Here is a 26,746-nt window from a genome sequence, read left to right as displayed (position 1 = left end):
TTGCTCAGAAGATATAACAAATTAACTGAGTTTTTAATAGTCCAAACGTGTATTCTATTACTGATCTAATGGATTATTGGGCCTCTTTATACTTATACTCAACAACAGAGTCAGAAGCCAGGAGCAATAGCCATAGCCAGAATACCCTGTGTAAAAAAAAAAAAGTTTTAAATAATTAGTTTTATGTCAATAATGTTATACTTAACATTTTCCATTAAAGGTCTCTTACCCTCCAACCAACCCTCAAGAATTTCTTCCACTTCAAACTTTGCACATAGAGATGATTGTCTGAGGATAAAGGCATTGTAGCACAAACCAGGATAGCCAGATACAGAACTCATAATTTTTTGCTTTGCATCACACACCACCTGCACATTCATGGAATAGGTGTAGTGTGTATTGATGTAATTCTTTGCGATATTTTTAGGTGGCCTCAGTCCAATCTATGTGTAGTCTATAGTTCTCAGGACATTAGGAAGGCCAAAAAGACTATACAAAGACACCCTTAGTTCATGCCACTTGGACTCTTAGCTAGGAAAGGTATAGGAGAGGGTCTTAAGGGCAGCCATGACCTGGGTGAGATGAAGGCTCAAAGTTGGCTGTGATATGAGAAGGAACCACTGGTAATAAAATGCAGGGCACACAGCAAGTTGTTCAGGCCTCTTATGGCACATGACAGTGCAGTGTCTGACTCAAGCCTGATCCCTGATGAGGTCATACAGGTTCTTTAAGTTGTTACAGTTGAGGCAGAACATATATGTGACCTTGCCATTAGACACTGCATTGGAATTTAACTGCCCATGGAAGAACTTAGGCCTGTGTATGCTCTGGTGGTACAGTATACCACATATTTGAGGTAAATGCTCATGATAGAGTAGCTGTCAGGAATCGACTTACTGCAGCTGCACCTGTCCGCCGGTGCAACCTCCGTCTGAGGCTCCCATGTCTCACTGCCACTGGTTACCTTGTCGCTAAATGCCATTCTGGGCCTAAGGACACTCATGTTGTCAGCAGGCGTGCACGCAAGCCGCATTCCCGCCAAACCATGGCATGGGCGCCGCCATGACAGTCCCCGTCAGCTCTTCCGCATCAGCCAATCCAGAGCCTGGCCACACCAACCATTCACTCCCAACCAATACCTGCAGACCGGGGGGTATATCAGGAGCAGCAGGGTGAGTCAGTCCTTGCCTTGGACTTTGTGTCATTCCTCTGACCTGTGTCTCTGGCTCTGTTCTCCAGTTCCTCTTTGTACCTGCTCTGCCTTCCAGTCTGGTCCTGCACTGCCGTGGAACCACAGGCACCAGCAACCCGGGTACCTGTGATCAGCTTCACACCTTATCCAGCTACAGTGACTTTCAGCTTCCACGCTGTTCCACCCACAATTGCATATCTTCTGTTGTCATCAGTATTCCTGCTGCCATATTGTGTTAATCAATTGCTAAATAAACAACACAGCGCACATGCGCAGGAATCTTATACAGCCTCCTCGTTTTCTCCATCCCATCTCCACTGACCCACTAGTGCCCTCTCTGGGAACACAAACTAGACAGAGCCTGACAGTATGTCCAAGGCCAATGGACTCGGATGGTGGTCAGAATGTGGGGTCAGGGGCCTTACAAAATCTGGTCTCCCGCCTGGATGGTCAAGAGGCTGCGCAGCAGCAGATAATCCAATTCCTGCAAGGAATGTCCTCCCATCTCGATACACTGCAACAGTCACTGCCCAGTGCTGTTGTCCCTTCAGTTCCAGTCACCTCTGCACCTGCAAGTTCAGTGGGTTCTCCTTCACCGACTGCATCAACTCCAGTGTCATGCCTGCATCTGCCCGTGCCCGGCAAATATGATGGCAGTCCCAAGTTATGTCGCAGGTTTCTCAATCAATGTGAAATTCAGTTTGAGTTGCTTTTGCACAATTTCCCCACGCCAAGAACCAAGGTTGCTTACATTATATCGCTGCTCTCTGGACCAGCCCTGAGTTGGGTGTCTCCTCTGTGGGAGTGTGCTGACCCTCTTATGAATAACTATACTGAATTTGTGTCAACCTTCAGACGCATCTTTGACAAACCAGGTCGCGCAACGTCAGCCTCTGCAGATCTTATTCAACTTCGTCAGGGTACCCGTAACATGGGTCAATACGTCATCCAGTTCCAGACGTTAGCCTCAGAGATTCAATGGAATAATCAAGCGTAGCAGCCTTTTGGCATGGACTCTCTGACCGAATTAAAGATGAACTAGCCACTCGTGACATTCCTGAGCAATTATCAGACCTAATTTCTTTGTGTATTAAGTTGGACTCTCGCATTCGCGAACGCAACCGTAAGCATGCTCGCAGTGAGCCCCGCAAGCATAGAATGGTACCCCGACACAACTTCAGCCTCCATCTTCCAATGAGCCTATGCAAATAAATAGATCCCACTTAACCCCTGAGGAGCAGTCAAGAAAACTTCGAGAGAGACTGTGTCTTTATTGTGCGGCAATAGGTCACCAAATTAGTTCTTGTACGGCACGTTTGGGAAACGCCAGATCCTGACTTGTAAAGGAGGAGTCAAGTTGGGATCTTCTAGACAAGATACACACCGCGCTGAGTGTACAGAGTACACACAGCGCACGCACACACAATTGATAACCTTTAAACCTTGTTAATGATACAATGCAATGATATGATTACGCTTTAAACCATTAGCAGCAAAGTACTGCAACGATGTTATACCTTAAACCTTAAGTAGCGCTGACGGTATAAAGTACCCGCAGTGCGTACACCTTATCAATACTTATACACCTTGGCCCTCATTCCGAGTTGTTCGCTCGGTATTTTTCATCGCATCGCAGTGAAAATCCGCTTAGTACGCATGCGCAATGTTCGCACTGCGACTGCGCCAAGTAACTTTACTATGAAGAAAGTATTTTTACTCACGGCTTTTTCTTCGCTCCGGCGAACGTAATGTGATTGACAGGAAATGGGTGTTACTGGGCGGAAACACGGCGTTTCAGGGGCGTGTGGCTGAAAACGCTACCGTTTCCGGAAAAAACGCAGGAGTGGCCGGAGAAACGGTGGGAGTGCCTGGGCGAACGCTGGGTGTGTTTGTGACATCAACCAGGAACGACAAGCACTGAAATGATCGCACAGGCAGAGTAAGTCTGGAGCTACTCTGAAACTGCTAAGTAGTTAGTAATCGCATTATTGCGAATACATCGGTCGCAATTTTAAGAAGCTAAGATTCACTCCCAGTAGGCGGCGGCTTAGCGTGTGTAACTCTGCTAAATTCGCCTTGCGACCGATCAACTCGGAATGAGGGCCCTTATACAGATAAATACACTTTAAAACCCTTGCAGGAAAGTGAAGACACAACACCGATTTGTAGTTGAAACCACAGGGTTCTAAGGCCACCATGGATTATTCCAAAAGATAAAACAGTACAAATCATACACTACAGGCTAACAAGATAAATCTAAACAGAATAATGGCTACAGAGAATGTACATACGTGAGAATGTTCGCAAGCGCAACCCGGCCGGTCCTCCGCTCATCACATAGATAGCGTTCAGAGTCTTCTGACCGGCCAGGCAACAATGGGCTTTTTATACACAACTTACATACACAATACAATGGTCACTGTAATCTCATTGTCCATTGGACACAGAGATGTGTCTTTTCATTACAGAAGAGGTCATAGGTTGATTTGAATAGATGGGCGATGTCTTTCCCCAACTGCTCTTGTGGGTGGTATCCTCTGGATTCCCGCCGCATACATAATATACAGTAAATACAGTTAGTATCTATATACTACTTTTGCACATAACTATACGCTGGAACATGCGATCTTTCTCTAACCAACACCGGAATGTTACCCTCAAAATACCCTACAGCTGGATACTAGACATCACCTTCCAGCCTTTATCTGACCCTTCCTATCATGCAAAGGCGAATCTCTTAGTCCTGGAACTGTTTAACCTATTGATACTCGCTGATGTGGTGCAAGGGAGTTATATCTAAAATGTACACTATTTGGGTTAAATATGTAATGTTCTAATAACCCTCTACGCGCTCACAAACTTTGCCGTAAATACCCATATCACCTGCATGATCGCCGGAGCGATCCTACGCAAATTGCGGATATGTGCACGCACGGCGGACTGAGTGCACGAGCGGCTGGCATGTGCATGGGGTTAGTACAAGCCATATGCATTACAATATTTTTTGACTTTGACAGTCCACCCTTTGGCAGTCAACAATAACTGCCACTATCTAAACATTGAACAGAAAAATATACAATACAATATCTACAGATGGTTGGATAAAAATATACAATACATTATCCATAAAATAATTGGATGGTAGGAGGAGAGGTGTAGGCGGGAAATGTATGACCTAGTGGGATAGTAAAAGCATGTATGTATGAAATTCATGGGTTAGGGGCATGTATCATCGTGCCGTATATGTTCTAGATAAGCTTCGAGGTATTGCGAAGTATACATTAAATCCTTCTCATCCCATATTAAGGGTCTGTAATTGGGCCAACAAACACTACCGAGCTCTTTTCGGCTTCTTGTTCCAACAAATGGGGTGCACATTTAGTTGATGATACATGGAGGGGGAACACATGTGAATGCTAATATGTGGATATCACCTGTCGACTATGTGTGTCACTACCTGAAGGTTGTAGTGATGAGGATAAGACACATATGTACAATACATTCACATAACATTTTCGTAATCATTCTTGGGTGTAGATTGAAGTCTTCTCCGGATGGGTGTATTTTTGCTGAGGGAAAACAAAGGAGAAACGGGTGAAAGAAACGGACCGAGGAATCACGTTTTATCACAACATTGTCTCTATTGATGGGTCATAAATTAAATCAGTTGCTGTAACAATGCCCACGCTCCTCAAACTCATCACTTTGGTACTGCGCTTGCACCGTGTTAAAGTTCGAACACACCTAAATATCAAACCAATCATTATGACAACTCCCAGGATACAAAGGAGAAACTTTCCTACACTCACGATAACATTTTGAGCCCATTCTCCTAAACCTGAGAACCAATTGCGTGGGTTCAACCATGAGACCCAGCCGGTCAGTTCATTACTCACAGCAGTAAGGGTAAGGTTGTGTCTCCTCCGGAACTCCCACTTCAACTGCAAGATATTGTCCATCTTTTGATCTATGACCTCGGTTGGGTCATCAGTGCTGTTTGTAATGTACGTGCAGCACTTCACACCATACTGAGTTGCCAAGGTGACACAGTACCCGCCTGTCACCGCTGTGATATAATTTAGAACCATCCTGTGCTGGATCAGTTCCGTTTTGTAAGCTTGCAACTCCCTCCCTGTATACCTGAAGGTGTCATCATACATCTCGGTGATATTATCTATTAGGTTTGCTAGCGCATGAATATATCTATAATTTATAATTCCTCTGGTGGTACGGGTGATGTCTAACATGAGAAGGAATTGAATCCCGGTGGATTCGTGGATCAAATCAGAGGCTGCGTGCTCTGTCCTATCTATAAGGTGTCTCTTAACGATGTGTTCATAGTGAGTATGAGTGTAAGGAGCTTGAGCATTGCGGTGAACGTCTTTCATCTTATCATGGGTTATGGTCATAACTTCTGGCAACACTCTTCAAATGTAACACAATCCCTCTGAGTTTGGGGCGAGCCACTTATACGCCTTCCTCCCGCATATGAAATATGCATCATCGGGGAGAACATATGGGACAGAATATGACGTTACCATATTGCAAACCTTCCAAGTGAAAAATCCTATTCCTAACTCTCTCATCTGTTCAGTACACGTATCAGGCTGTATGATATGCGCACAGTACCCTGGTGATACTTCTCCAACCCGCATGGTCCTACTTCCTAGAGTATACCTATACCGAAAATACCTTCCACCGTCGGCTATTTGGCATATAAGTTCTGAGTCTACGGGCATTCTGTCGGCTCTGTGTGAAAATGCCATGTTTTGGTTATTCCATGTAACTTCCCAATTTCCCGGCTTTCGGGAATTGGAAATGTTGAAACATACTAAGGATCTATCCACATGATACTGGTGGAGCTTCAAACTAGGGGGCCTAGAAATATTAAATTTCTTGTTCACCGGTCTCCCACCCCATAATTCAAGTACCTCATCTATTGTTAAAGGATACGGTACTAGTCCTGACTTGCTCTGACCTTGAGGTACTTGTGAGCACACCCAGCATTCTGTTTGGTTTAAAACCTTACCCACTAGTGAGTGATAATAACTCAATGGATGACGGTCCATGTTGATATTAAGGCTGGACTGACATCTCTGGATGCACCCGTCCTCAACTATGTTTTCACAGTTTCTACAAATACAATTTTTCTCAGCCAATAACCCTTCACAGTGCCTCCTAGTTTCTTGACTACCAGATCGTTTTCTGATACTTGCCTTTGCTCGGTGGATGTGTTGCTCTTGGAATTCTACAAATCCGTCCTTGCCATCAGAACCCATTCCGGATCCTTTCTCGACCTCTCTGGTACTCTCACCGAAACAGACTGCTCTGGTCAACAACAGGGTCAACAGGAAAACCCGGAATGCAGTCTCTTGGGGTACGTCCATCTTGTTAAGGGGGGAGAAAAAGGAGCAAGGAAGGGGGAAAAGAGGGTAATGGGAGATGGAGAAAATAATAAAAAGGAAAAAGAAATTTTGTGCGACAACCGCCTCTGGTCTTGTAGTTCTCTGTGCTCAGGTGCCGTGACAACAGTCCTGCCTCTCAACCTTCCCGGAACAGGCACTCCAGTGACACGATTTCCTCTACACTCTGCTCTTTGTCACAGGCTCTTTCTGGGTCAGCGACCTTCTTACAGTGGGACGAGTGGACCCAAGTCTCTCTATCGGCAACCTTTAATGCTGTCATGCTGGTTAGTAAGACTTGGTACGGTCCTTCCCACCTGTCAATGAGGCAACCTGAGCGTAGAAAATTTAGAATCATTACATAATCCCCAGGTTCAATGTCATGACAATTACTGTTTGGTAGGTCAGGAATCACCAGCTTTAGATTTCTGTTTTGATTCCTCAACTGCTGGCTCATCTTAACCATATATTTTACAGTCACCTCATTATTGCATTTCAAATCATCCTGGGGGTCAATCATTACATGGGGTTGTCGACCAAAAAGAATCTCAAAGGGTGATAGGTTAAGGGGGGACCTGGGAGTGGTTCTGATGCTGTACAATACAAGTGGCAAAGCTTATGGCCATAACAATCCAGTTTCTGCCATCACTTTGCTCAACTTGTTCTTAATAGTGCTGTTTACTCTTTCAACTTTCGCACTCGCCTGTGGGCGGTACGGAGTATGCAGCTTACTATTAATTCCCATCAGTTTGCACATAACCTGAAAGACTTCACCTGTAAAATGGGTACCCCTATCGCTTTCAAGTATCCTAGGGATACCATATCTGCACACAAATTCCTGCACAATTTTCTTTGCAGTGAACGTAGCAGTATTTGTGGCAGCGGGGAACGCTTCTACCCAATTTGAAAACACGTCAATACAAACTAACACATATTTTAAATTTCTGCAGGGTGGTAACTGTATGAAATAAATTTGCATTACCTGAAAAGGGCCGTCTGTTGGCGGGATATGGGATGGTTCTGTTGGTATTGACTTTCCAATATTCTTCCTCAAGCAGATAAGACATGTCATTGCTCTCTTACCCGCATGAGAAGAGAATCCTGGCGCACACCAGTAGGCTCTCACCAGCTTACACATGCCCTCTTTGCCCAGATGAGTCAGACCCTGTGCCGCCTCAGCTAAGCTTGGAAGATATGCTCTGGGGGCTACTGGCTTACCTTGTCCATCTGTCCAGAGTCCTGAGGACTCCTGGCCATATCCTTTTGACCACCAGACTGCCTTTTCCTGTGGAGAACACAAATTTTGCATTTCACTTAATTTTTGTGTGATGACGGTATTGAATACCATCAGTTGTGTGATATCTGTCTGTATGGGGGTACTGGCTGCTGATTTAGCAGCTTCGTCTGCCCGGCTGTTACCAAGTGACACTGGGTCTTGACTGTAAGTGTGGGCTTTGCACTTGATAATAGCCACTCTGTCAGGTTCCTGTATCGCTGTTAGAAGCCTTTTTATATGGGATGCATGCGCTACAGGTGTGCCAGCTGCCGTCATGAAATTTCGGAGGCGCCATAGGGCCCCGAAATCATGCACTACTCCAAAGGCATACCTAGAATCTGTATATATATTGGCTTACTTACCCTTAGCCAATTCACACGCTCTGGTAAGGGCAACCAGCTCAGCAACTTGTGCTGAGTGCGGTGGGCCCAGGGGTTCAGCTTATATGATACATTTGTCATCTACGACTGCGTATCCAGTACACAAGTCTCCCGAGTCCATCTGTCTGTGGCAACTACCGTCAGTGAAAAAAGTTAAATCTACGCCTTTCAGTGGGTTGTCACTAATGTCGGGTCTTGCAGTGAAAGTTTGGTTCAGATATTCCATACAATCATGTGTGTCAGTGTCTGTACTAAATCCTCCTTCACCATCACTCTCATCCTCCACCCTTTGTGCCTGTCCAGGCACACCTGGGAGATAAGTTGCAGGATTTAGTGCGCTGCATCTCTTTATGGTGATATTTACAGGGGCCATTAGTGCTAATTCCCACCGTGTAAACCGTGCTGATGAGACATGTCTGGGTTGGGCAGAGTTCAGTAAGGCTGATACTGCATGAGGGGTATGGATGGTCAGGTTGTGTCCCAACACTACATCTTCACTTTTATTCACTAGCAAAGCTATCGCTGCAACACTTCGCAAGCATGTGGGGAGAGACCGTGCTACAGTGTCCAACTGTGCACTGTAGTAAGCTACCGGCCTGCTGGCATCACCATGTCTCTGGGTTAGGACACCTGCCGCACACCCAGCACTTTCCGTACCATACAACTCAAAAGGTTTCCCATAATCTGGCATGCCTAATGCAGGTGCCTGTGATAGGCATTGTTTAAGTCTCTCAAATGCCAGTTCGGACTCATCTGTGTGAGAGATCCGATCTGGTTTGTTCGAGGAGGCCATTTCCTGCAAAGGTAAAGCCAGTATAGAGAACCCTGGGATCCAGTTTCGGCAGTACCCACACATTCCAAGGAAGTGCGGATCTGCTGCTGGGTTTGTGGCAGAGACATGTCGCGAATCGCCTGTTTTCTATCAGCGGTGAGGTGTCTAAGTCCTTGTGTCAAGCAATGTCCCAAATATTTTACCTTGTCTGGCACAACTGTAACTTATCCTTTGAAACCTTTTAAAATAGCTTTTGCGTTCTTACCTTTCGGATCCCTCCAGCATCCCTTCAAACCATGCAGGGCAGACGCTTATCTAATCAGCACTAGTGTATCCACCGACCAAGAGAAGGTTTACGGGGGATACCTTTCCGCCCTTTGCTGATAGATAAAGTCTGCGTAAACCTGCTAGGCTGCGGGTATGAGGAAGAACCGGACGAGCCCCCATTTGATAATGCTGATATTATCTTAGACTGTAAAGCTATACCTCTAAATACACTATTACCGTGGAGCCGCTATGGCCACTAGACTGAATGCACGTGCTACGCACTTTGTACGCTATTTGCGTACAGGGTCCTGCACGTGGTACGTACTTGGCGTACACACGCCGCGCTGAGTGTACAGAGTACACACAGCGCACGGACACACAATTGATAACCTTTAAACCTTGTTAATGATACAATGCAATGATATGATTACGCTTTAAACCCTTAGCAGCAAAGTACTGCAACGATGTTATACCTTAAACCTTAAGTAGCGCTGACGGTATAAAGTACCCGCAGTGCGTACACCTTATCAATACTTATACACCTTATACAGATAAATACACTTTAAAACCCTTGCAGGAAAGTGAAGACACAACACCGATTTGTAGTTGAAACCACAGGGTTCTAAGGCCACCATGGATTATTCCAAAAGGTAAAACAGTACAAATCATACACTACAGGCTAACAAGATAAATCTAACCAGAATAATGGCTACAGAGAATGTACATACGTGAGAATGTTCGCAAGCGCAACCCGGCCGGTCCTCCGCTCATCACATAGATAGCGTTCAGAGTCTTCTGACCGGCTAGGCAACAATGGGCTTTTTATACACAACTTGCATACACAATACAATGGTCACTGTAATCTCATTGTCCATTGGACACAGAGATGTGTCTTTTCATTACAGAAGAGGTCATAGGTTGATTTGAATAGATGGGCGATGTCTTTCCCCAACTGCTCTTGTGGGTGGTATCCTCTGGATTCCCGCCGCATACATAATATACAGTAGATACAGTTAATATCTATATTCTACTTTTGCACATAACTATACGCTGGAACATGCGATCTTTCTCTAACCAACACCGGAATGTTACCCTCAAAATACCCTACAGCTGGATACTAGACATCACCTTCCAACCTTTATCTGATCCTTCCTATCATGCAAAGGCGAATCTCTTAGTACTGGAACTGTTTAACCTATTGATACTCGCTGATGTGGTGCAAGGGAGTTATATCTAAAATGTACACTATTTGGGTTAAATATGTAATGTTCTAATAACCCTCTACGCGCTCACAAACTTCGCTGTAAATACCCATATCACGCGCATGATCGCCGGAGCGATCCTACGCAAATTGCGGATATGTGCACGCACGGCGGACTGAGTGCACGAGCAGCGGGCATGTGCATGGGGTTAGTACAAGGCATATGCATTACAATATTTTTCGACTTTGACACCAGTCTGTATCCGCGTTAGTGGACTGTGGAGCTGCTGGAAACTTTATTACTCAAGCCGCAGTTGACAAGTTCCGTCTGCCTATCTGCGGACTCACATACCCAGTCTATACCACTGCAGTGGATGGTAGCCGAATCTCCAAGGGTTCCATCTCCCATCAAACCAAGCCAGTTGTTTTGGGAGTCGGGTTCCTGCATTCCGAATTAATCAAGTTCCTCGTCATCCCTAAGGCAACTCAGGAGATCGTTTTGGGTATGCCCTGGCTCCAGCTACATAATCCGAAGATTAACTGGCTCACGTTACAACTGACTTCTTGGGGTTCACATTGTCATCAGTTCTGTCTAGCCCAAGTTCATCCTGTGAGGTCCTCAGAAGTTAAAATTCAGTCAAGTCTCCCAGTAGCCTACCAAGATTTCACTGACGTCTTCAGCGAAAAGGCCGCCAATGTTCTGCTGCTCCATAGAGAGTGGGATTGTCCCATCGATCTCATCCCCGGCAAGAAGCCACCTAGGGGGCGTACTTACCCGTTATCTGTACCTGAAACTGAGGCAATGAGTGAGTACATCAGGGAGAATTTACAGAAAGGATTCATCCGCCCTCTCTTCTTCGCCCGCCGGAGGGTTTTTTTTCTTTGTTAAAAAGAAAGATGGAGGATTACGTACATGCATCGATTATCGGGGGCTCAACGATATTACCATCAAAAATAGCTATCCATTACCTCTCATCACGGAATTATTTGATAGAGACAAGGGAGCCCGCATTTTCACTAAGTTAGATCTCCGCGGTGCCTACAATCTCATCAGAATTCGAAGTGGCGATGAATGGAAGACCGCCTTTAACACTCGGGATGGTCATTACGAGTACCTTGTAATGCCGTTTGGGTTGAGCAATGCCCCAGCAGTGTTCCAGCACTTTGTTAATTACATTTTCTGTGATGTCCTGTACAAATATCTTGTAGTCTATTTGTATGATATCCTTATCTTCTCTCAAGATTTCTCCTCGCATTGTATGCAAGTTCGTGAGGTCCTCCGACGTCTTCGTGAGAATCGTCTCTACGGCAAGTTGTCTAAATGTACCTTCGAAGTTCCTTCCATACCCTTCTTAGGGTATGTAATTTCCGGATCATATCTCCAGATGGACCCCACAAAATTAGAAGCTATTGCTAATTGGTCCACTCCGAGTACACTCAAGTCCATTCAGCGATTCTTGGGATTTGCTAATTACTATAGGAAGTTCAACAGAGGATTCTCAACTCTCATCGCTCCTATTACCAACTTAACTCGAAAAGGGGCAGACCATTCCAACTGGTCAGAAGATGACTTGGCCGCATTTCAGAGAGTTAAGCAGGCTTTTATGTCCGCTCCAGTTCTGTCACAACCAGATATTAACAAGCCGTTCGAGTTGGAAGTAGATGCTTCTACATAGGAGTTGGAGCTGTTCTCTCCCAAGTAGGGGCCGATGGAAAAATTCATCCCTGTGGGTTCTTTTCTCACAAATTTCTTCCTGCGGAAGCTAATTGCTCCATCGGTGACCAAGAATTACTGGCGATCAAACTGGCCCTTGAGGAGTGGAGGTATCTCCTGGAGGGGGCAAAGTATCCTTTTAACATCTACACTGATCACAAGAACCTGCTCTACTTAAAGGCAGCCCAGTGTCTCAATCCTCGCCAGGCCCGGTGGGCAATGTTATTCTCTCATTTCAACTTCAAGCTTCATTTCCGTCCAGGTTCCCAGAATACCAAAGCTGATGCTCTGTCCCGTTCTATGGGACCTGAAGAGGAGATTCCCGATCCAGTTCCTCATTCTGTTTTGAATCCAGTCGTGTTTGCCTCGGCTCAAGTCACTCCTGTTCCACCTCCTGGCAAGATATTTGTTTCTCCTGAGCTTTGTTCCAAGTTGTTGTCTTGGGCTCATCAGTCTAAGTTCACAGGTCATCCTGGTGTCCTAAAAACTTTCAAGTTCCTGTCTGAAACTTACTGGTGGCCTAAAATGTAGGTTGACATCCAGGATTACGTGGCATCCTGCCCCAAATGTGCCTAGCATAAGACTCCCCGTCAGTCTCCGGCAGGTCAGTTACAGCCGTTATCAATACCCAGCTGTCCCTGGTCTCACCTGTCCATGGACTTCATCTCCGATCTACCCTCCTCTCAAGGATTCGATACCATCTGGGTAGTTGTCGACAGGTTTACCAAAATGGCCCACTTTGTTCCACTCCAGGGACTTCCTTCTGCTCCAAAACTTGGTCAAGTCTTCCTATGGGAGATTTTTCGCCTACATGGACTGCCTACTGAAATTATATCTGACCGTGGAGTTCAGTTCGTAGCAATATTTTGGAGAGCTCTCTGTTCTGCCCTACAAGTTAAACTTAAGTTCTCGTCAGCCTACCACCCTCAGACGAATGGACAGACTGAGAGGGTGAATCAAGAATTGGAGACCTTCTTGAGACTTTATATTTCCTCTTCCCAAGATGACTGGGTAGACCTGCTTCCGGCAGAATTTGCTCACAACTTTCGCTATCATACTGCCACGGAGACCACCCCGTTCTTTGCTGTATATGGGCAACATCCTCGTGTCCCAGAATTCCAAGATCTACCAAACATTGATGTTCCTGCAGCCACTTCTGTTCTAAACCAGTTTCCGTCTACTTGGAGAAAAATTCATAATTCCCTTAAAAAGGCCTCAAGCCGTTACAAGTTCTTTGCTGACCACAAAAGACATGCAGTTCCCAGCTTAAAACCTAACGATAAGGTTTGGCTCTCCACCCGGAACCTTCGTCTCAGAGTGCCATCAATGAAATTTGCACCACGCTTTATTAGTCCTTTCCCCATTGACAGTCATCAGTCCTGTAGCGTACAAGCTCAGATTGCCTCCTTATTTGCGAATACCTAATGCCTTTCATGTCTCCCTCCTTAGACCCTTGATCCTGAATCGTTTCCAAAAAGCTCTTCCCGTTGGCCCCGAAGTACGAACTCAGAGGGGCATTGAGTTTGAAATAGAGAAGATTCAGGATTCACGTTGCCGGTATGGTCGTCTGCAATACCTTATCGATTGGTCCGGTTATGGTCCTGAGGAGAGGAGTTGGGTAAATGCTACAGATGTCCACGCTCCCAGGTTGATCATGTTTTCCACAGAACTCACTCTTCCAAACCACGTGGGTGTTCGGTGCCCACCCATAAAGGAGGGGGTACTGTCAGGAATCGACTTACTGCAGCTGCACCTGTTCGCCGGTGCAACCTCCGTCTGAGGCTCCCATGTCTCGCTGCTACTGCTCACCTTGTCGCTAAATGCCATTTTGGGCCTAAGGACACTCCTTTTGTCAGCAGGTGTGCACGCACGCCAAATTCCCGTCAAACGACAGCATGGTCGCTGCCATGACAGTCCCCGTCAGCTCTTCCACATCAGCCAATCCAGAGCCTGGTCGCACCTCCCATTCACTCCCAACCAATACCTGCAGACCGGGGGGTATATCAGGAGCAGCAGGGTGAGTCAGTCCTTGCCTTGGACTTCATCTCATTCCTCTGACCTGTGTCTCTGGCTCCATTCTCCAGTTCCTCTTTGTACCTGCTCTGCCTTCCAGTCTGGTCCTGCACTACCATGGAACCACAAGCACCAGAAACCCAGGTACCTGTGATCAGCTTCACACCTTATCCAGCTAGAGTGTGCTCCAGCCCTCTGCAGTAGAGACTCTCCTCCAGGTGCATCTTGTTAACCTACACCTGTTCGTCAGCCTGCAAGCTGCCAGTGTTATTCCAACCTGCACTGAGGATTTAAACCACTTGTTCCTGTCTCCTGCAAACAGTTACCTGGCTCGCTATTCCCACCATCATCCCTGCTGTGCTCCATGATCCAGGAACCATCGGTTCCCATACCGATACATCATTCCCCTGATCGATTGTTGCTCACGTCACAGTCTTTGCCATAGACTTTCAGCTTCCACGCTGTTCCACCCACAATTGCATATCTTCTGTTGTCATCAGTATTCCTGCTGCCATATTGTTTGAATCAATTGCTAAATAAACAACAAAGCGCACATGCACAGGAATGTTATCCAGCCTCCTCGTTTTCTCCATCCCATCTCCACTGACCCACTAGTGCCCTCTCCGGGAACACAAACTAGACAGAGCCTGACAGTAGCCTTGAAAGACCATAATTCCTACAGGCACAGTGGAACACAGGGTGTTGTCCTTATTTATAAGCGTCATGAGAAAGGTTTGTCCAATCAAATGTGTTTTAGAACTCAAACATACCTGTCAGTAGGTATTTTTTTTTTTGTTGGTTTGCAAACTAACAATTATAAAATTTGATGTTTATTTTTGGGCACAGTGGCGACCTTCGGCCACCACAGTGTTATATCCCTCCTTGAGTACTGACACGGATCACCACCCGAGTGGGGATTCTGACTGCCGGTATTTCTCCGGGTGTCAGGATTCCGGCATCAGTATCCTGACAGCCGGGATCCTGACAGCCAGCAACATGAATGCCTTTCCTGCATCATTATCTGTGCAAGCTTTCTTTCTAAATCCCTTATCAACCGCAGGCCTCTGACCATTGGTTAGTATTGGAAAATATAGGAATAAATTACAGTATGTCAGTCCGTGTCTGTTTCAGCACTCTCACTAATTAATGTATCCCCATTCATTTCTATAGAGTGTGATCAGGAGTTACCTGTAATGGGACTCTCTAAATAGTAGTAGTGCCAGTTTATTGTTTTGCCAAGTTTTTGAATGACTACATGGACCAAACAGGATATAACCCAATCGTCTTGTAAGTAATAAATTGGTGGATGTGGGCAGTGTGGGTGTGTAGGGATGGTTATGGATTTGTTGGGGGGGGGGGGGGTAATCATGCTTTTTCACTTTTAAATATTTAAACATTTTTTTATACTAACAAAAGTCTGCACTTATCATAGTTATCGATTGTTTGGTTGGGGTTGCCATCATTTTCTGATCAGTTTTTGGTCGTTTTTCAAACCAGCACTTAGTATATCTGTGGCTGGTATTCTTGGCTATGTTAAAAAAATATTGATAGTTGGTCAATGTTCTAATGTGTTCTATTTTGGTCATTTCTCTGACGGTTTGATTTTTATGACTGGTCAGTTTGCAAAACTAATGAAAAAATGACAACAATATCAAACTTGATTAGAGTGCAGTATTCAAAAACACAATTATGGTATGTAAATATGTGCATGAATCACAGTCAGGTAACAGAACTGTTCACTGAATATCAGCCCAAATATAGGTGAAGCTGATCACTTACAATGCAGGGGAATATGTAAACACAGGTAGATTACCTCTATGCCTGTCTGTTTTTACCCAGTTTTGTTTTATTACTGTTGTTCTAATTGTAAAGCGCAACGGAATATTTTGCACTATAAAAGAAACTGTTAATAAATAATAAAATAAATGATGGAACTTATTGCAGGCAGATGCAGACTACTGTAACTGTGAACATGAAATATTAACAACAGCCAAGATTAGCAGAAACTTTACATAGGCTTGCAAACATATTAGAGCACAGCTCTGGGGAAACACTCAATAACCAACAAAGAGCATTGGGGGTAATTCCAAGTTGATGCAGCAGGAATTTTGTTAGCAGTTGGGCAAAACCATGTGAACTGCAGGGGAGGCAGATATAACATGTGCAGAGAGAGTTAGATTTGGGTGGGGTGTGTTCAATATGCAATCTAAATTGCAGTGTAAAAATAAAGCAGCCAGTATTTACCCTGCACAGAAACAATATAACCCACCCAAATCTAACTCTCTCTGTAAATGTTATGTCTGCCCCCCCCCTGCAGTGCACATGGTTTTGCCCAATTGCTAACAAACTTGCTGCTGCGATTAACTCAGAATTACCCCCATAGTGAGGGACAGGAATATACAGTCAGTAAAACAGGTGTAAGGGAAGCAGGAAAGGAGAATCCTACAGGTAATTAAAAAGTGTCCAAAATTCACAAGAGCAGCACCTTAGGTATAGAGTTCTAACATAGCCCATCCTCCCCTTTAAAATGCAGATTGCAGACTCTCCAAAATGTCTGGCTTCTGACTTTTTTCTTCTTCCATTTCTTATGGGTGTGAATTGCAAAAGCAGATAAACAGAATAATTTGTAGGTTAATCAGAAAGTAAGTGGACTGATGGTGGACAGAACCTCCTGCTACAGTATTAAAAGTTGGGAGATCGTACAGCATTGAGTCTGTGGACTCTAGTGGCCATTAGTGGAAAGTGGTCATCCAACGTGGCGGTGCATAGAGTCCGGAGCCAGCGGGAACCCTGACGTGGAACAGTGGTCAACCAACATGGCGGCGCTCAGTGTCCTGAGCCGGCGGGAACTCACCAAAGCAGCCACTACACTGGGACCGCTGCAGTGACCCACTGACAGCTTTTCTCCGAGGATCTTTTCTCCGAGGACAGTACAGTGGTGAGTACCTGCATGCCGCTGCCTGAACCCTGACATTGTGGTTTTATCAAACTGTAAGGGGTAAATTTACTAAAAGTCGATTTTAATTGATTTTTATCAATTTTAAATAGATCAAAATTAATGTTGTGTTTTAGGCTGAATCCCATATTTACTAACAGATTTTTTATATTGATTTTTAAGTGTTAGTAAATGTGCAATTTAGCCACTGAAACACATTATACATTTAAATTGATTTAGAACAATTTGAAATTTTAAAATTGATTTAAATCATCCTTTAATGAATTTACCCATTGGCGTTCATGCATTTTGAAGTGCATATTACAAGGTATGCAAGGTACTTGTAAGCATACACTAATACAACTCACAGCTCAGCAGGTTACATCATTGCTTTGACGCAGCAGTTTACCAGCTCTGCAATAAGTGTTAATCAGTTGACCATTGCAAAATCAGTTATTGCTCTTCAATAAGAGGATCTGCATGCATAATAGGAAATCTTTTTTTGTTTTGTTTTGTATGAAAGTCACCAAATACAGTACTGAGGACTTTACTTTCAGTGATTCATACATTCAGCTGACACAGGCTAGTATGATCTGCTTGTTGAAAATTTGCTGTGACTGTATTTTCCACCATATCACTCCTAAAATACTATTATGTATACTAAATCACACCCATTGTTCACTCTAGTACATTATATATGACATTTTCAACAAATACATTGTAAATCATGTGTAAAGTATTGAGTGTCAGCAGATAAAATGGAGCAGCAACCAAGAAAACATTTCTCAGTATGTCCTAAATACAATTTGGTAATCTGGAGCCTTTCTTGCAATAAATATTTTAACCCTAAATTATCAAGGTATTTTACACTTTTATGTCCAAATTTTATATTTATATTTGACAGTGAATAACTTTTTTTTATTTCAGACTACCATAATAAATTGCATTTTCCCTTCGGGGATTGACAGAATATCTGTTAGGGAGATGGGTACGAAATATGACAGTGGCATCCCAATGGTCAAAATCCTGACAGATCCCAGTAAGTTTTGATTCCTACCCCTAATCCACCCCTCCAGCAGCCTAACCCTAACTTCCCAACCCCTGCAGCCTAACCCTAACCCTCCCCTTAGCGCCATCTATATCTGTTGAGAATTCATTTATGTATATATACAGTTTTGTATACGGATGTGGTGAACTATGTTGTTGCCCCATAGACTGTCTTTTAGAGATGGAGAGTTGGGGAAGTCAGAGGTATTATTTTAGAATCTGTTTTAGTGTTTATACGAAATTAAAAAAAACACACACACACACATATATATATATATATATATATATAAGCAGCCATTCCTTCCCATACAGCGGCACTCGGAGTCTGATTTAAAAGGTGCAGTAAAGTGCTTTTATTCGGTCATAATAACAATTTGCAATCCAACGTTTCGGGGCGCAACCCGCCCCTTTGTCAAGGTGAGCAAACAAAAAGTGAAATCAAACAAAAGTGACATACCTTTATACGTGTGGGAGACCCGTCGGCGGGAAGCTGTGTGCAGGTAAAAGCTCTGGTTTCTGTCCAGCTAAAGTGACGTGTGTGTGTGGAGACTGGGATCACGTGATCACGTTTTCCGGCGTACCTTCCAGGCGTTGCCATGGTTGCCTCTAGTAAACGGAAGTCTCTCTGCTTTCTCGTCGTGGTTATGGCAACCAAAGCCGTCCGTGTGGTCGCGTCTTCAGCGAGATCACTATCCCAGGCAGGCGCAAAATTAAAAGGACGCCCACCCGCAGGGGCCAACAGAATACGAGGCTCCAGAAACACCTCCGCCAGAAAGAAGACGTAATATTCAACCTCTCAGACCGCCAGCTAACTCAACTGGAAAGCAAGGTTCTCAATTACGGTTTGTCATTTGTCCCCACCACTAAATTTAATGAGCTGAATTGGCAAACTGAATTATACAAATTTGCCCGTAAATTACGATTGCAGGAACATTTTCAAGAACATGCCCCCATGGCTCCTCCGGACTCACATCAAGATTTCATTAATACCGTACGACAATCTAAATTTGATCCAGCCTCTTCAAACCCATCTATTAAAACTTTCACGCGATTAGTTGATGAATCTGTGTCAAAATATGCGGCTGCCACTAACAAGACTCATTATAATCTGTCCAAATCTGAATACAAAGCCCTCAAACAAGTGGGGGAATGCAAGGACATCGTGATCCGCCCAGCCGATAAGGGGGGCGGGATTGTGATCCAAAATGTGACCGATTACAAAACTGAAATATATAGGCAGCTAGCCGATCATAATGTTTATGAAGCACTGGCAACAGACCCCACTATACCCTATAAGAAGGAACTCGATGATATTCTTGATACGGCAGTCAAAACGCAATTAATCACCACCAAGCTACGCACAGCCTTACAGCAGCCTTTCCCACGAACACCGATCTTCTATACGGTACCCAAAGTACATAAAAGTTTGATAAATCCGCCTGGCAGGCCGATAATCTCAGCACACAAATCCATCTACCAGCCTGTCTCTATATTCCTGGATAACTTAATACAGCCACTCATCGGCCAGCAGCCTCACCATCTAAAGGACACCACCAGCTTTCTCAAACAACTTAAAACCATCTCCACTATACCACCGGACACTCTAATATGCACTGTAGATATCTGCAGCTTGTATACAAGTATTCCCCACGAGCATGGACTAACTGCTATGAAAGAGTTCCTTGTGCAAACTGATATGAAATCTTTGGATCACGTTTTGTTTCTAAAATTACTTGAACTCACGCTAACACGCAATTATTTTTTGTTTGACGGTAGATTCTACCGCCAACTTAGCGGGTGTGCCATGGGAAGTAATGTTTCCCCGTCCTTCGCGAACGTCTTTATGATGGATGAGGAACAACATATGTTCTTCATGAACCAGGAGTTCTCTCACCATATCTTTCACTATACAAGATACATAGATGACGTATTTATTCTATGGACCGGTGGGCAAGACAAGTTTGAAGCAATGATTCAATTCATCAATAACAGGGCATCACCCATTAAAGTAACAGCGCAGAGTGATGCAAAACAATTGAATTACCTGGACGTCAACGTGACAATCACCCCTGATGGCTTACAGACTGACATTTATCACAAACCCACCGACAAAAATACGTTGCTTAGGCACAACAGCCACCATCCCAGGGCGTTGAAAAAAGGATTACCCAAGTCTCAGTACATCCGGGCAGCCAGGATTACCAGCAACCCATCTGCACTTAAAGAAGCACTTTCAGATGTAACAGAACGCTTTGTAGATAGAGGATATCAACGTAAGACACTACATGAACTGGAGCAACAGGTGGCTACCATCAAAAGAGATGATCTTCTACAATCTAAAGAAATGAAGACCAACCAAATTATACCCTTTGTGTCCAGATATAACACCACAAGCCCGGTGATACCCAGGGCATTAACAGCTTTATGGCCCATTATAACTACAGACCAGAAACTTTACTCTTTACAGAAAAAACGGCCTATGGCATGTTACACCAAGGGGAAGACCATCAGAGACTTTGTAGTACATGCTGACATCACAAATTTTAAAACATCGCCTCCCAATACATTTTTAACCAAGACCCCTGGATGCTACAGATGCTTGGGATGTGAGACATGTAAAAGTATGAGCACTGGAGGTTCATTTACATCTACTGCCACGGGACGCATATATTCCATACGACACGTTTTGACTTGCACTACTACCCACATAGTGTACTTAATAACTTGCCCGTGCAAACTACAATATGTGGGGAAGACAGTACGCACAGCCAGGGAGCGCTTTGAAATGCACAGGTCTTCAGTCAAAATGGCACTTAGTCAGAAAAAATCTGACCAACCTGTGGCGAGACACTATGTGGAGAAAGGTCACTCTCTAAATGAACTGAACTTCCAAATCATTGACCATATTCCAAAAAACATCCGAGGCGGAGATAGAGCTGGAGACCTACTAAAACTAGAAGCATGATGGCAATTCTATCTTAACACCACCAGACCGACGGGCCTCAATGACAGGATACAATGGAGTGTCTTCTGACAAGCTTGAGACCTAATGGATAGAGACATATAGTCGTATGTTGAATAATGCTGAACAATATAGAGTGCGTTGACTACAACACCGAACATACTAAAGATTGCGACATGAGACTATTGCTTAGTATTAACAGTATAGCAGTGTGTATTAGTTCATGAAGTGCTACAGTAGACTGTATATCTAACACATACGAGGCTGGTCCTTATTAGTAAGGACGAGCATCGCACTTAGTACAGACACAGACCAACCTTAATTTAGGTCCTGTATAATTTGCATATTAAGAATGATATACTTTCTCTGTGTCTGGGTCACTATAAAACCTCATATTGCAGTGTATGCATTAGCTCAGAGAAATGATTTTTTTCATAGATTTACACGTGTACATCATAGAGACTAATGAACTAGGTACCCGCAGTGGTGCAGAAAATTAGTTTCACTTTAGTGTTTATGTCACTTTTAATGTTATTTCTGTCCACAGCACTGCACCATACACAGCAGGGGATAGTGATCTCGCTGAAGACGCGACCACACGGACGGCTTTGGTTGCCATAACCACGACGAGAAAGCAGAGAGACTTCCGTTTACTGGAGGCAACCATGGCAACGCCTGGAAGGTACGCCGGAAAACGTGATCACGTGATCCCAGTCTCCACACACACACGTCACTTTAGCTGGACAGAAACCAGAGCTTTTACCTGCACACAGCTTCCCGCCGACGGGTCTCCCACACGTATAAAGGTATGTCACTTTTGTTTGATTTCACTTTTTGTTTGCTCACCTTGACAAAGGGGCGGGTTGCGCCCCGAAACGTTGGATTGCAAATTGTTATTATGACCGAATAAAAGCACTTTACTGCACCTTTTAAATCAGACTCCGAGTGCCGCTGTATGGGAAGGAATGGCTGCTTGTAATGAATTTTCAGAGGGCACCGGAGCACAGTAAAATTACTAGGTGAGTGCCAATCCGTGTGTATCAACTATATATATATATATATATATAGTATGTGAGGCCAGCTTAGGCCTGTGGAGGGCACCGGTGCAAGATTGTCCTACACCGGACTAGGTGAGTGCCGGGGATCCGGAGTATATATATATAAACATATATATATATATGGGATCAGTACTAAATCTCGCTGGACGGGATCCGGGCGGTCGAAATACCGATGCCAGAATCCCGACCACACAATCCTGACAGGGGTGGCGAGTGGAAAGCAGCCCAATGCGGGCACGGTGCCTCGCTACGTTTGGCACACTATTATATTCTCCCTCTATGGGTGTCGTGGACACCCAAGGAGGGAGAATATGTCGGGATTGTGCTGGTCGGGATTCCGGCATCAGTATTTCGACTGCCGGGATTCCGTCTGGCGGGATCCTGACCGCCTCCCATATATATATATATATATGTATATATATATGTATATACACAGTATTACACCATATTGTCTGTCTCAGGTTAAAAAACAATATTTTCCTTTAGTAATGGTGATGTTTAGACTCAGAGATGTTTGGTCGGGGTAGGCAGAGGATGATATAGCCTCACATGTCATACTACAGTATTCTCCAGAGTTTAGACTATAAAAAGTATTAGAATAATACAGAGAAGAAATTTATAACTTATAACATCTTTGTACTATTCCCAATAATAAATCATCTTTGTATTCTAATAATTTTTATAGTCATAGTTGTATTATTGTAATCATTTTTACTCGTGTAAATCTGACTGTGATACTAACCATTGCCTCCCCTGCCATTAACCTCACTGCATGACACGTCAGTGTGTTTAGTGGTTACAGCACAGGCAGAGGTTAGAGATGTGTGAGTTATGACCTTAGCCAAGGAATAGTTACATGTTCTGAAGATAGTTTTGTTGAATCTACACACACTACACCACCCAACATAAGTATTGTAAGTTTGAAAGGGGATGGGTTTGGAAAAAGTCAGGAATAGCTTGTACTGTCATTGTTTAGTCTACATGTTTTCTGTGGGACTTAGGAGATAGTGCTACAGCTAAATTGAATACTTATAAATGTGAGTTAATGAATACCCAAATGTGATTGCAAAATATAAAGTTACTAACATAAATTGTCAGCATTATGTGATTACAAATAATAAAAAATAGCATAATCAAAATAAAATGTGTTTATCAATTGTGCAGTGCTTAAAAAGAAATAAAATGTGACATTCCCTTAAACCTACAGACACCCACAGAGGGAGAATATAACCTGTGGAGAGCATAGTCTGCAAGGGGCTTTCTGGCGCTCGCCCTGCTGCTGGCATACTGGTGGCTGGGATGTCGCTGTTGGTATACTGACGTACGGCATCCCAACCATCAGTATTTCATACTGAACCCATGTTGGGTGCTGAAGATGTGCAGAATTACTCTGCTGTTAGGGCTAATGCAGAGCTGTGCTGCAGTGCTCACACACAGAGAGCAGCAGCGGAGGTCTTGGCAGTACTGACACACAGCTGTGATAAGTCACTTGCATGGTAGGGGAGGTCTCAACACAGAAGGCCTGATTATGTTTGTAAGTAAAGTAAAAAAGCAAGCAACTCGGCAGGGGCATAGCCATAACTTTACGGGCCCCATAGCAACATATTTCAGGGCTCTATCCCAATGCTTCTAGAGAGATACCACTCTGAAGAATTTGTTAATATTATACCCCATAATAATGCCCTAGTTAATGGTAGGATATTGATCCATGGTACAACCTTTATATATGGCTACACATGGAATTAGAGCCCATGATCAACTGAAGTGGCATAGAGATAATCTGCTGCTTTATATTCAACACTTATTTGACATTGTATTTTATTGAAATGTACTGGCTGGACAAAATATATAAATACTGATAAATAATAAAAAACATTTTTTAAGTGCTCTATATTGGAGTAATTATGCATTGCTCATTTCTATTTGCTAAATATATGTGACCTGCTAAGTCACTTCTGGGAACTGCTTCTAAGAGGCATCACTAATGTGGACTTGTGTTTTCTCTTGTTTTTAATTAAGAGATTTACCTTTGCACACGAATATTTGGGTGTTTGGGGGCTACAATGTGAAGCATTCCAGAAAATGGGGTTGTCCCATTTTATAGATGTGCTGAAACTAGTGGCTGGATGCTTGGACACAGCTTCCCTGGGCCAGGCAGCGTGATTTTGCTGGACAGCCTGACTAATCTGAGGGTTACTCAGAAGCCAAATGTTCTAGGGGTATAGACCGGTGGATAAGTGGAGCTGGCACTTTAACTTTAGAAATGTGATTGACTCCTCCCCCTCTATCCACCAACAGTCCAGTTAGAGAAACTGAGCCCGAGAGGAGGATAACATAGACAGAGAAATAGTAACTGAGGAGAAGGAATCAACAATGATCAAAGACCGAACAGAAATCCAAACATACTGCAAACAGTATATATAGACAATATGGGGCTTTGTGCAGGTTTGTTAGCAAACCAAGAAAGCACATCAATGGGCAAAATCAAGTTGCACTGCAGGTGGGGCAGATGTAACATGTGCAGAGAAATTTAGATTTGATGGGGTGTGTTTAAACTGAAATCTAAATTGCAGTGTTAAAATAAAGCAGTCAGTAATTACCATGCACAGAAACAATGTAACCCACCCAAATTTAAATCTCTTGGCACATGTTACATCTGCCGTACTTGCAGTGCAATATTAGTATGCTTTTTTGGTTTGCTAAGAAACCTGAATAACTCCCATGAGCAACAACAGTGACAGGTAAAGCAGCCCTGGGCGGGTGTCCAGTGTGTCCTGTGGATTCGGAGAAACGTATTTATTGGTAAGTACTAAAATCCTATTTTCTCCTTCATACACCAAGGGACACTGGAGCTCAAGGCAATGGGAATGTCCAAAAGTTGCCCCCATGGGTGGGAGAGCACTGAAGAACCTCCAAACCCTGCAGCTAAATATGGACTAGAAAGCAACAAAGGTGTCAAAGTGGTAAAACCAAACAAAAGTGTGTACCGTGGACCATGAAGTGTCCACTGAGCACATGGAATGCACAGAGATGGTTGCAGCCATAGGCCAGGTGCTGGCAAAATAAGCCTAACGAATGACCATATGGATCCATCTGACCAACATGTGCTTGGAAGCAGGCCAACCCCACCGAGCAGCATCATAAAACACAAATAAGGCATCTGATATGCACAAAGCTGCTTTGCGGGCTACATTGATGTGGGATACTGAACCACATCCAAGGAGTGAGAAGATATAGCACTGAAAACACAGAAAACACCGTAACCACAATTGGCTGGTTAATATGGACATCATAATCCAAATCAAAAGTTGTCTGGCCCTGAAGGACTCCCTGGAGAAAAGTCTGAACCTCTGATAACACACATAACCCACACACATAACCTTCACAGCTTCCCTATTAAGTTACATACCCTCTGTACAGTCCACATAAACTCACATTTTGTCTTCCAACATTGCTGGGTGATCATATCATATACAACCCATTAAGAACCTAGCAACCTGGGGAACCATTATGTAACAGGTAGCATCTATCCTTATGTATCAATGCCTATTTCCCTATAGATTGTAAGCTTGCGAGCAGGGCCTTCCTACCTCTGTCTGTCTTTGCCCAGTTTTGTTCTATAATTGTTGTTCTAATTGTAAAGCGCAACGGAATATGCTGCACTATATAAGAAACTGCTAATAAATAAAATAATAAAAATAGCAGGGCCAAGCATCACTAACATTTGAACATTCAGTGACCACAAGCACAGACCAGCATCCATCTTGCCTAAAGGAAGAGGAGCAGATGGGGAAGATGGATGGAAGCAGTGGGGAGCACACACCCTTCACAAGAAGCCACATAAGATCTCCATATCCAATGTTATTGGGTGGGAATAACAGACTCCAGGACAGTGTCTCAAGAGAGCAGCCTCAACAGCCATGACATTAAATGCTCTTGCAGTAAGTTGGGGTACATGAATGGACCTTGCTGCAGAACGTCTGGTTGGAAGTGTAATGGCCACTGATCATTGGCAAGCAACATCCAAAGATCCAAGAACCAAGGCTGATGTGGCCAATCTGGAGCCATTAGAATGACAGTAGAGCACTCGCTCTTGATGTGCTTGAGCACCTGTGGAAGGAGAGGAAAAGGTGGAAACAGGTACATGAGATGTAACCTCCACAGCACCATCTGTACATCTACTGCCTCTGCAGCCAGGTCCAGCATCCTGGAGCATATTGATGTGGCTGGTGATTGCACCTGGATGCCATGAGATCTATTAGATGCCTGTCCTGAAGACGTTCAAATAAAGGGCTCATTCCCCAGGATCCTGGCGACATATGTAGTCAGCCTCCCAGTTCTCCACACCCTGAATGAACATGGCAGAGATTACCATCATGTGTTGTTCTGCCAATGCAGGATATGATGACTGATCTCATGCATTTCCATGCAGCTTCACATTTGCCCTCCTGATGAGTGATGTAAATAATGGCTGTGGTGTTGTCTGACTGCATGCTACTGGCCCTTCCCTCAAGATGGGAGAATGCC

At 44.1% G+C, this 26,746-nt stretch overlaps 1 protein-coding gene across 1 annotated transcript; it reads left to right on the top strand.

The window, feature by feature from the left end:
• Positions 1-11,749: 11,749 nt before the first annotated feature.
• LOC135005769 (uncharacterized) lies at positions 11,750-12,166 on the top strand. Its single transcript, XM_063951968.1, has one exon. It carries the CDS (start codon positions 11,750-11,752, stop codon positions 12,164-12,166), a length of 417 nt encoding a protein of 138 aa, XP_063808038.1.
• Positions 12,167-26,746: the final 14,580 nt, after the last annotated feature.

Source organism: Pseudophryne corroboree, chromosome 1 (assembly GCF_028390025.1).
Source record: "Pseudophryne corroboree isolate aPseCor3 chromosome 1, aPseCor3.hap2, whole genome shotgun sequence".
NCBI classification, from domain to species: Eukaryota; Metazoa; Chordata; class Amphibia; order Anura; family Myobatrachidae; genus Pseudophryne; species Pseudophryne corroboree.
This window is presented reverse-complemented; position numbering and strand designations above follow the sequence as displayed.

Excerpts from the sequence above, each read along its gene's own strand:
- LOC135005769 (XM_063951968.1), top strand. The coding sequence starts at position 11,750 with ATGCAAGTTCGTGAGGTCCTCCGACGTCTTCGTGAGAATCGTCTCTAC.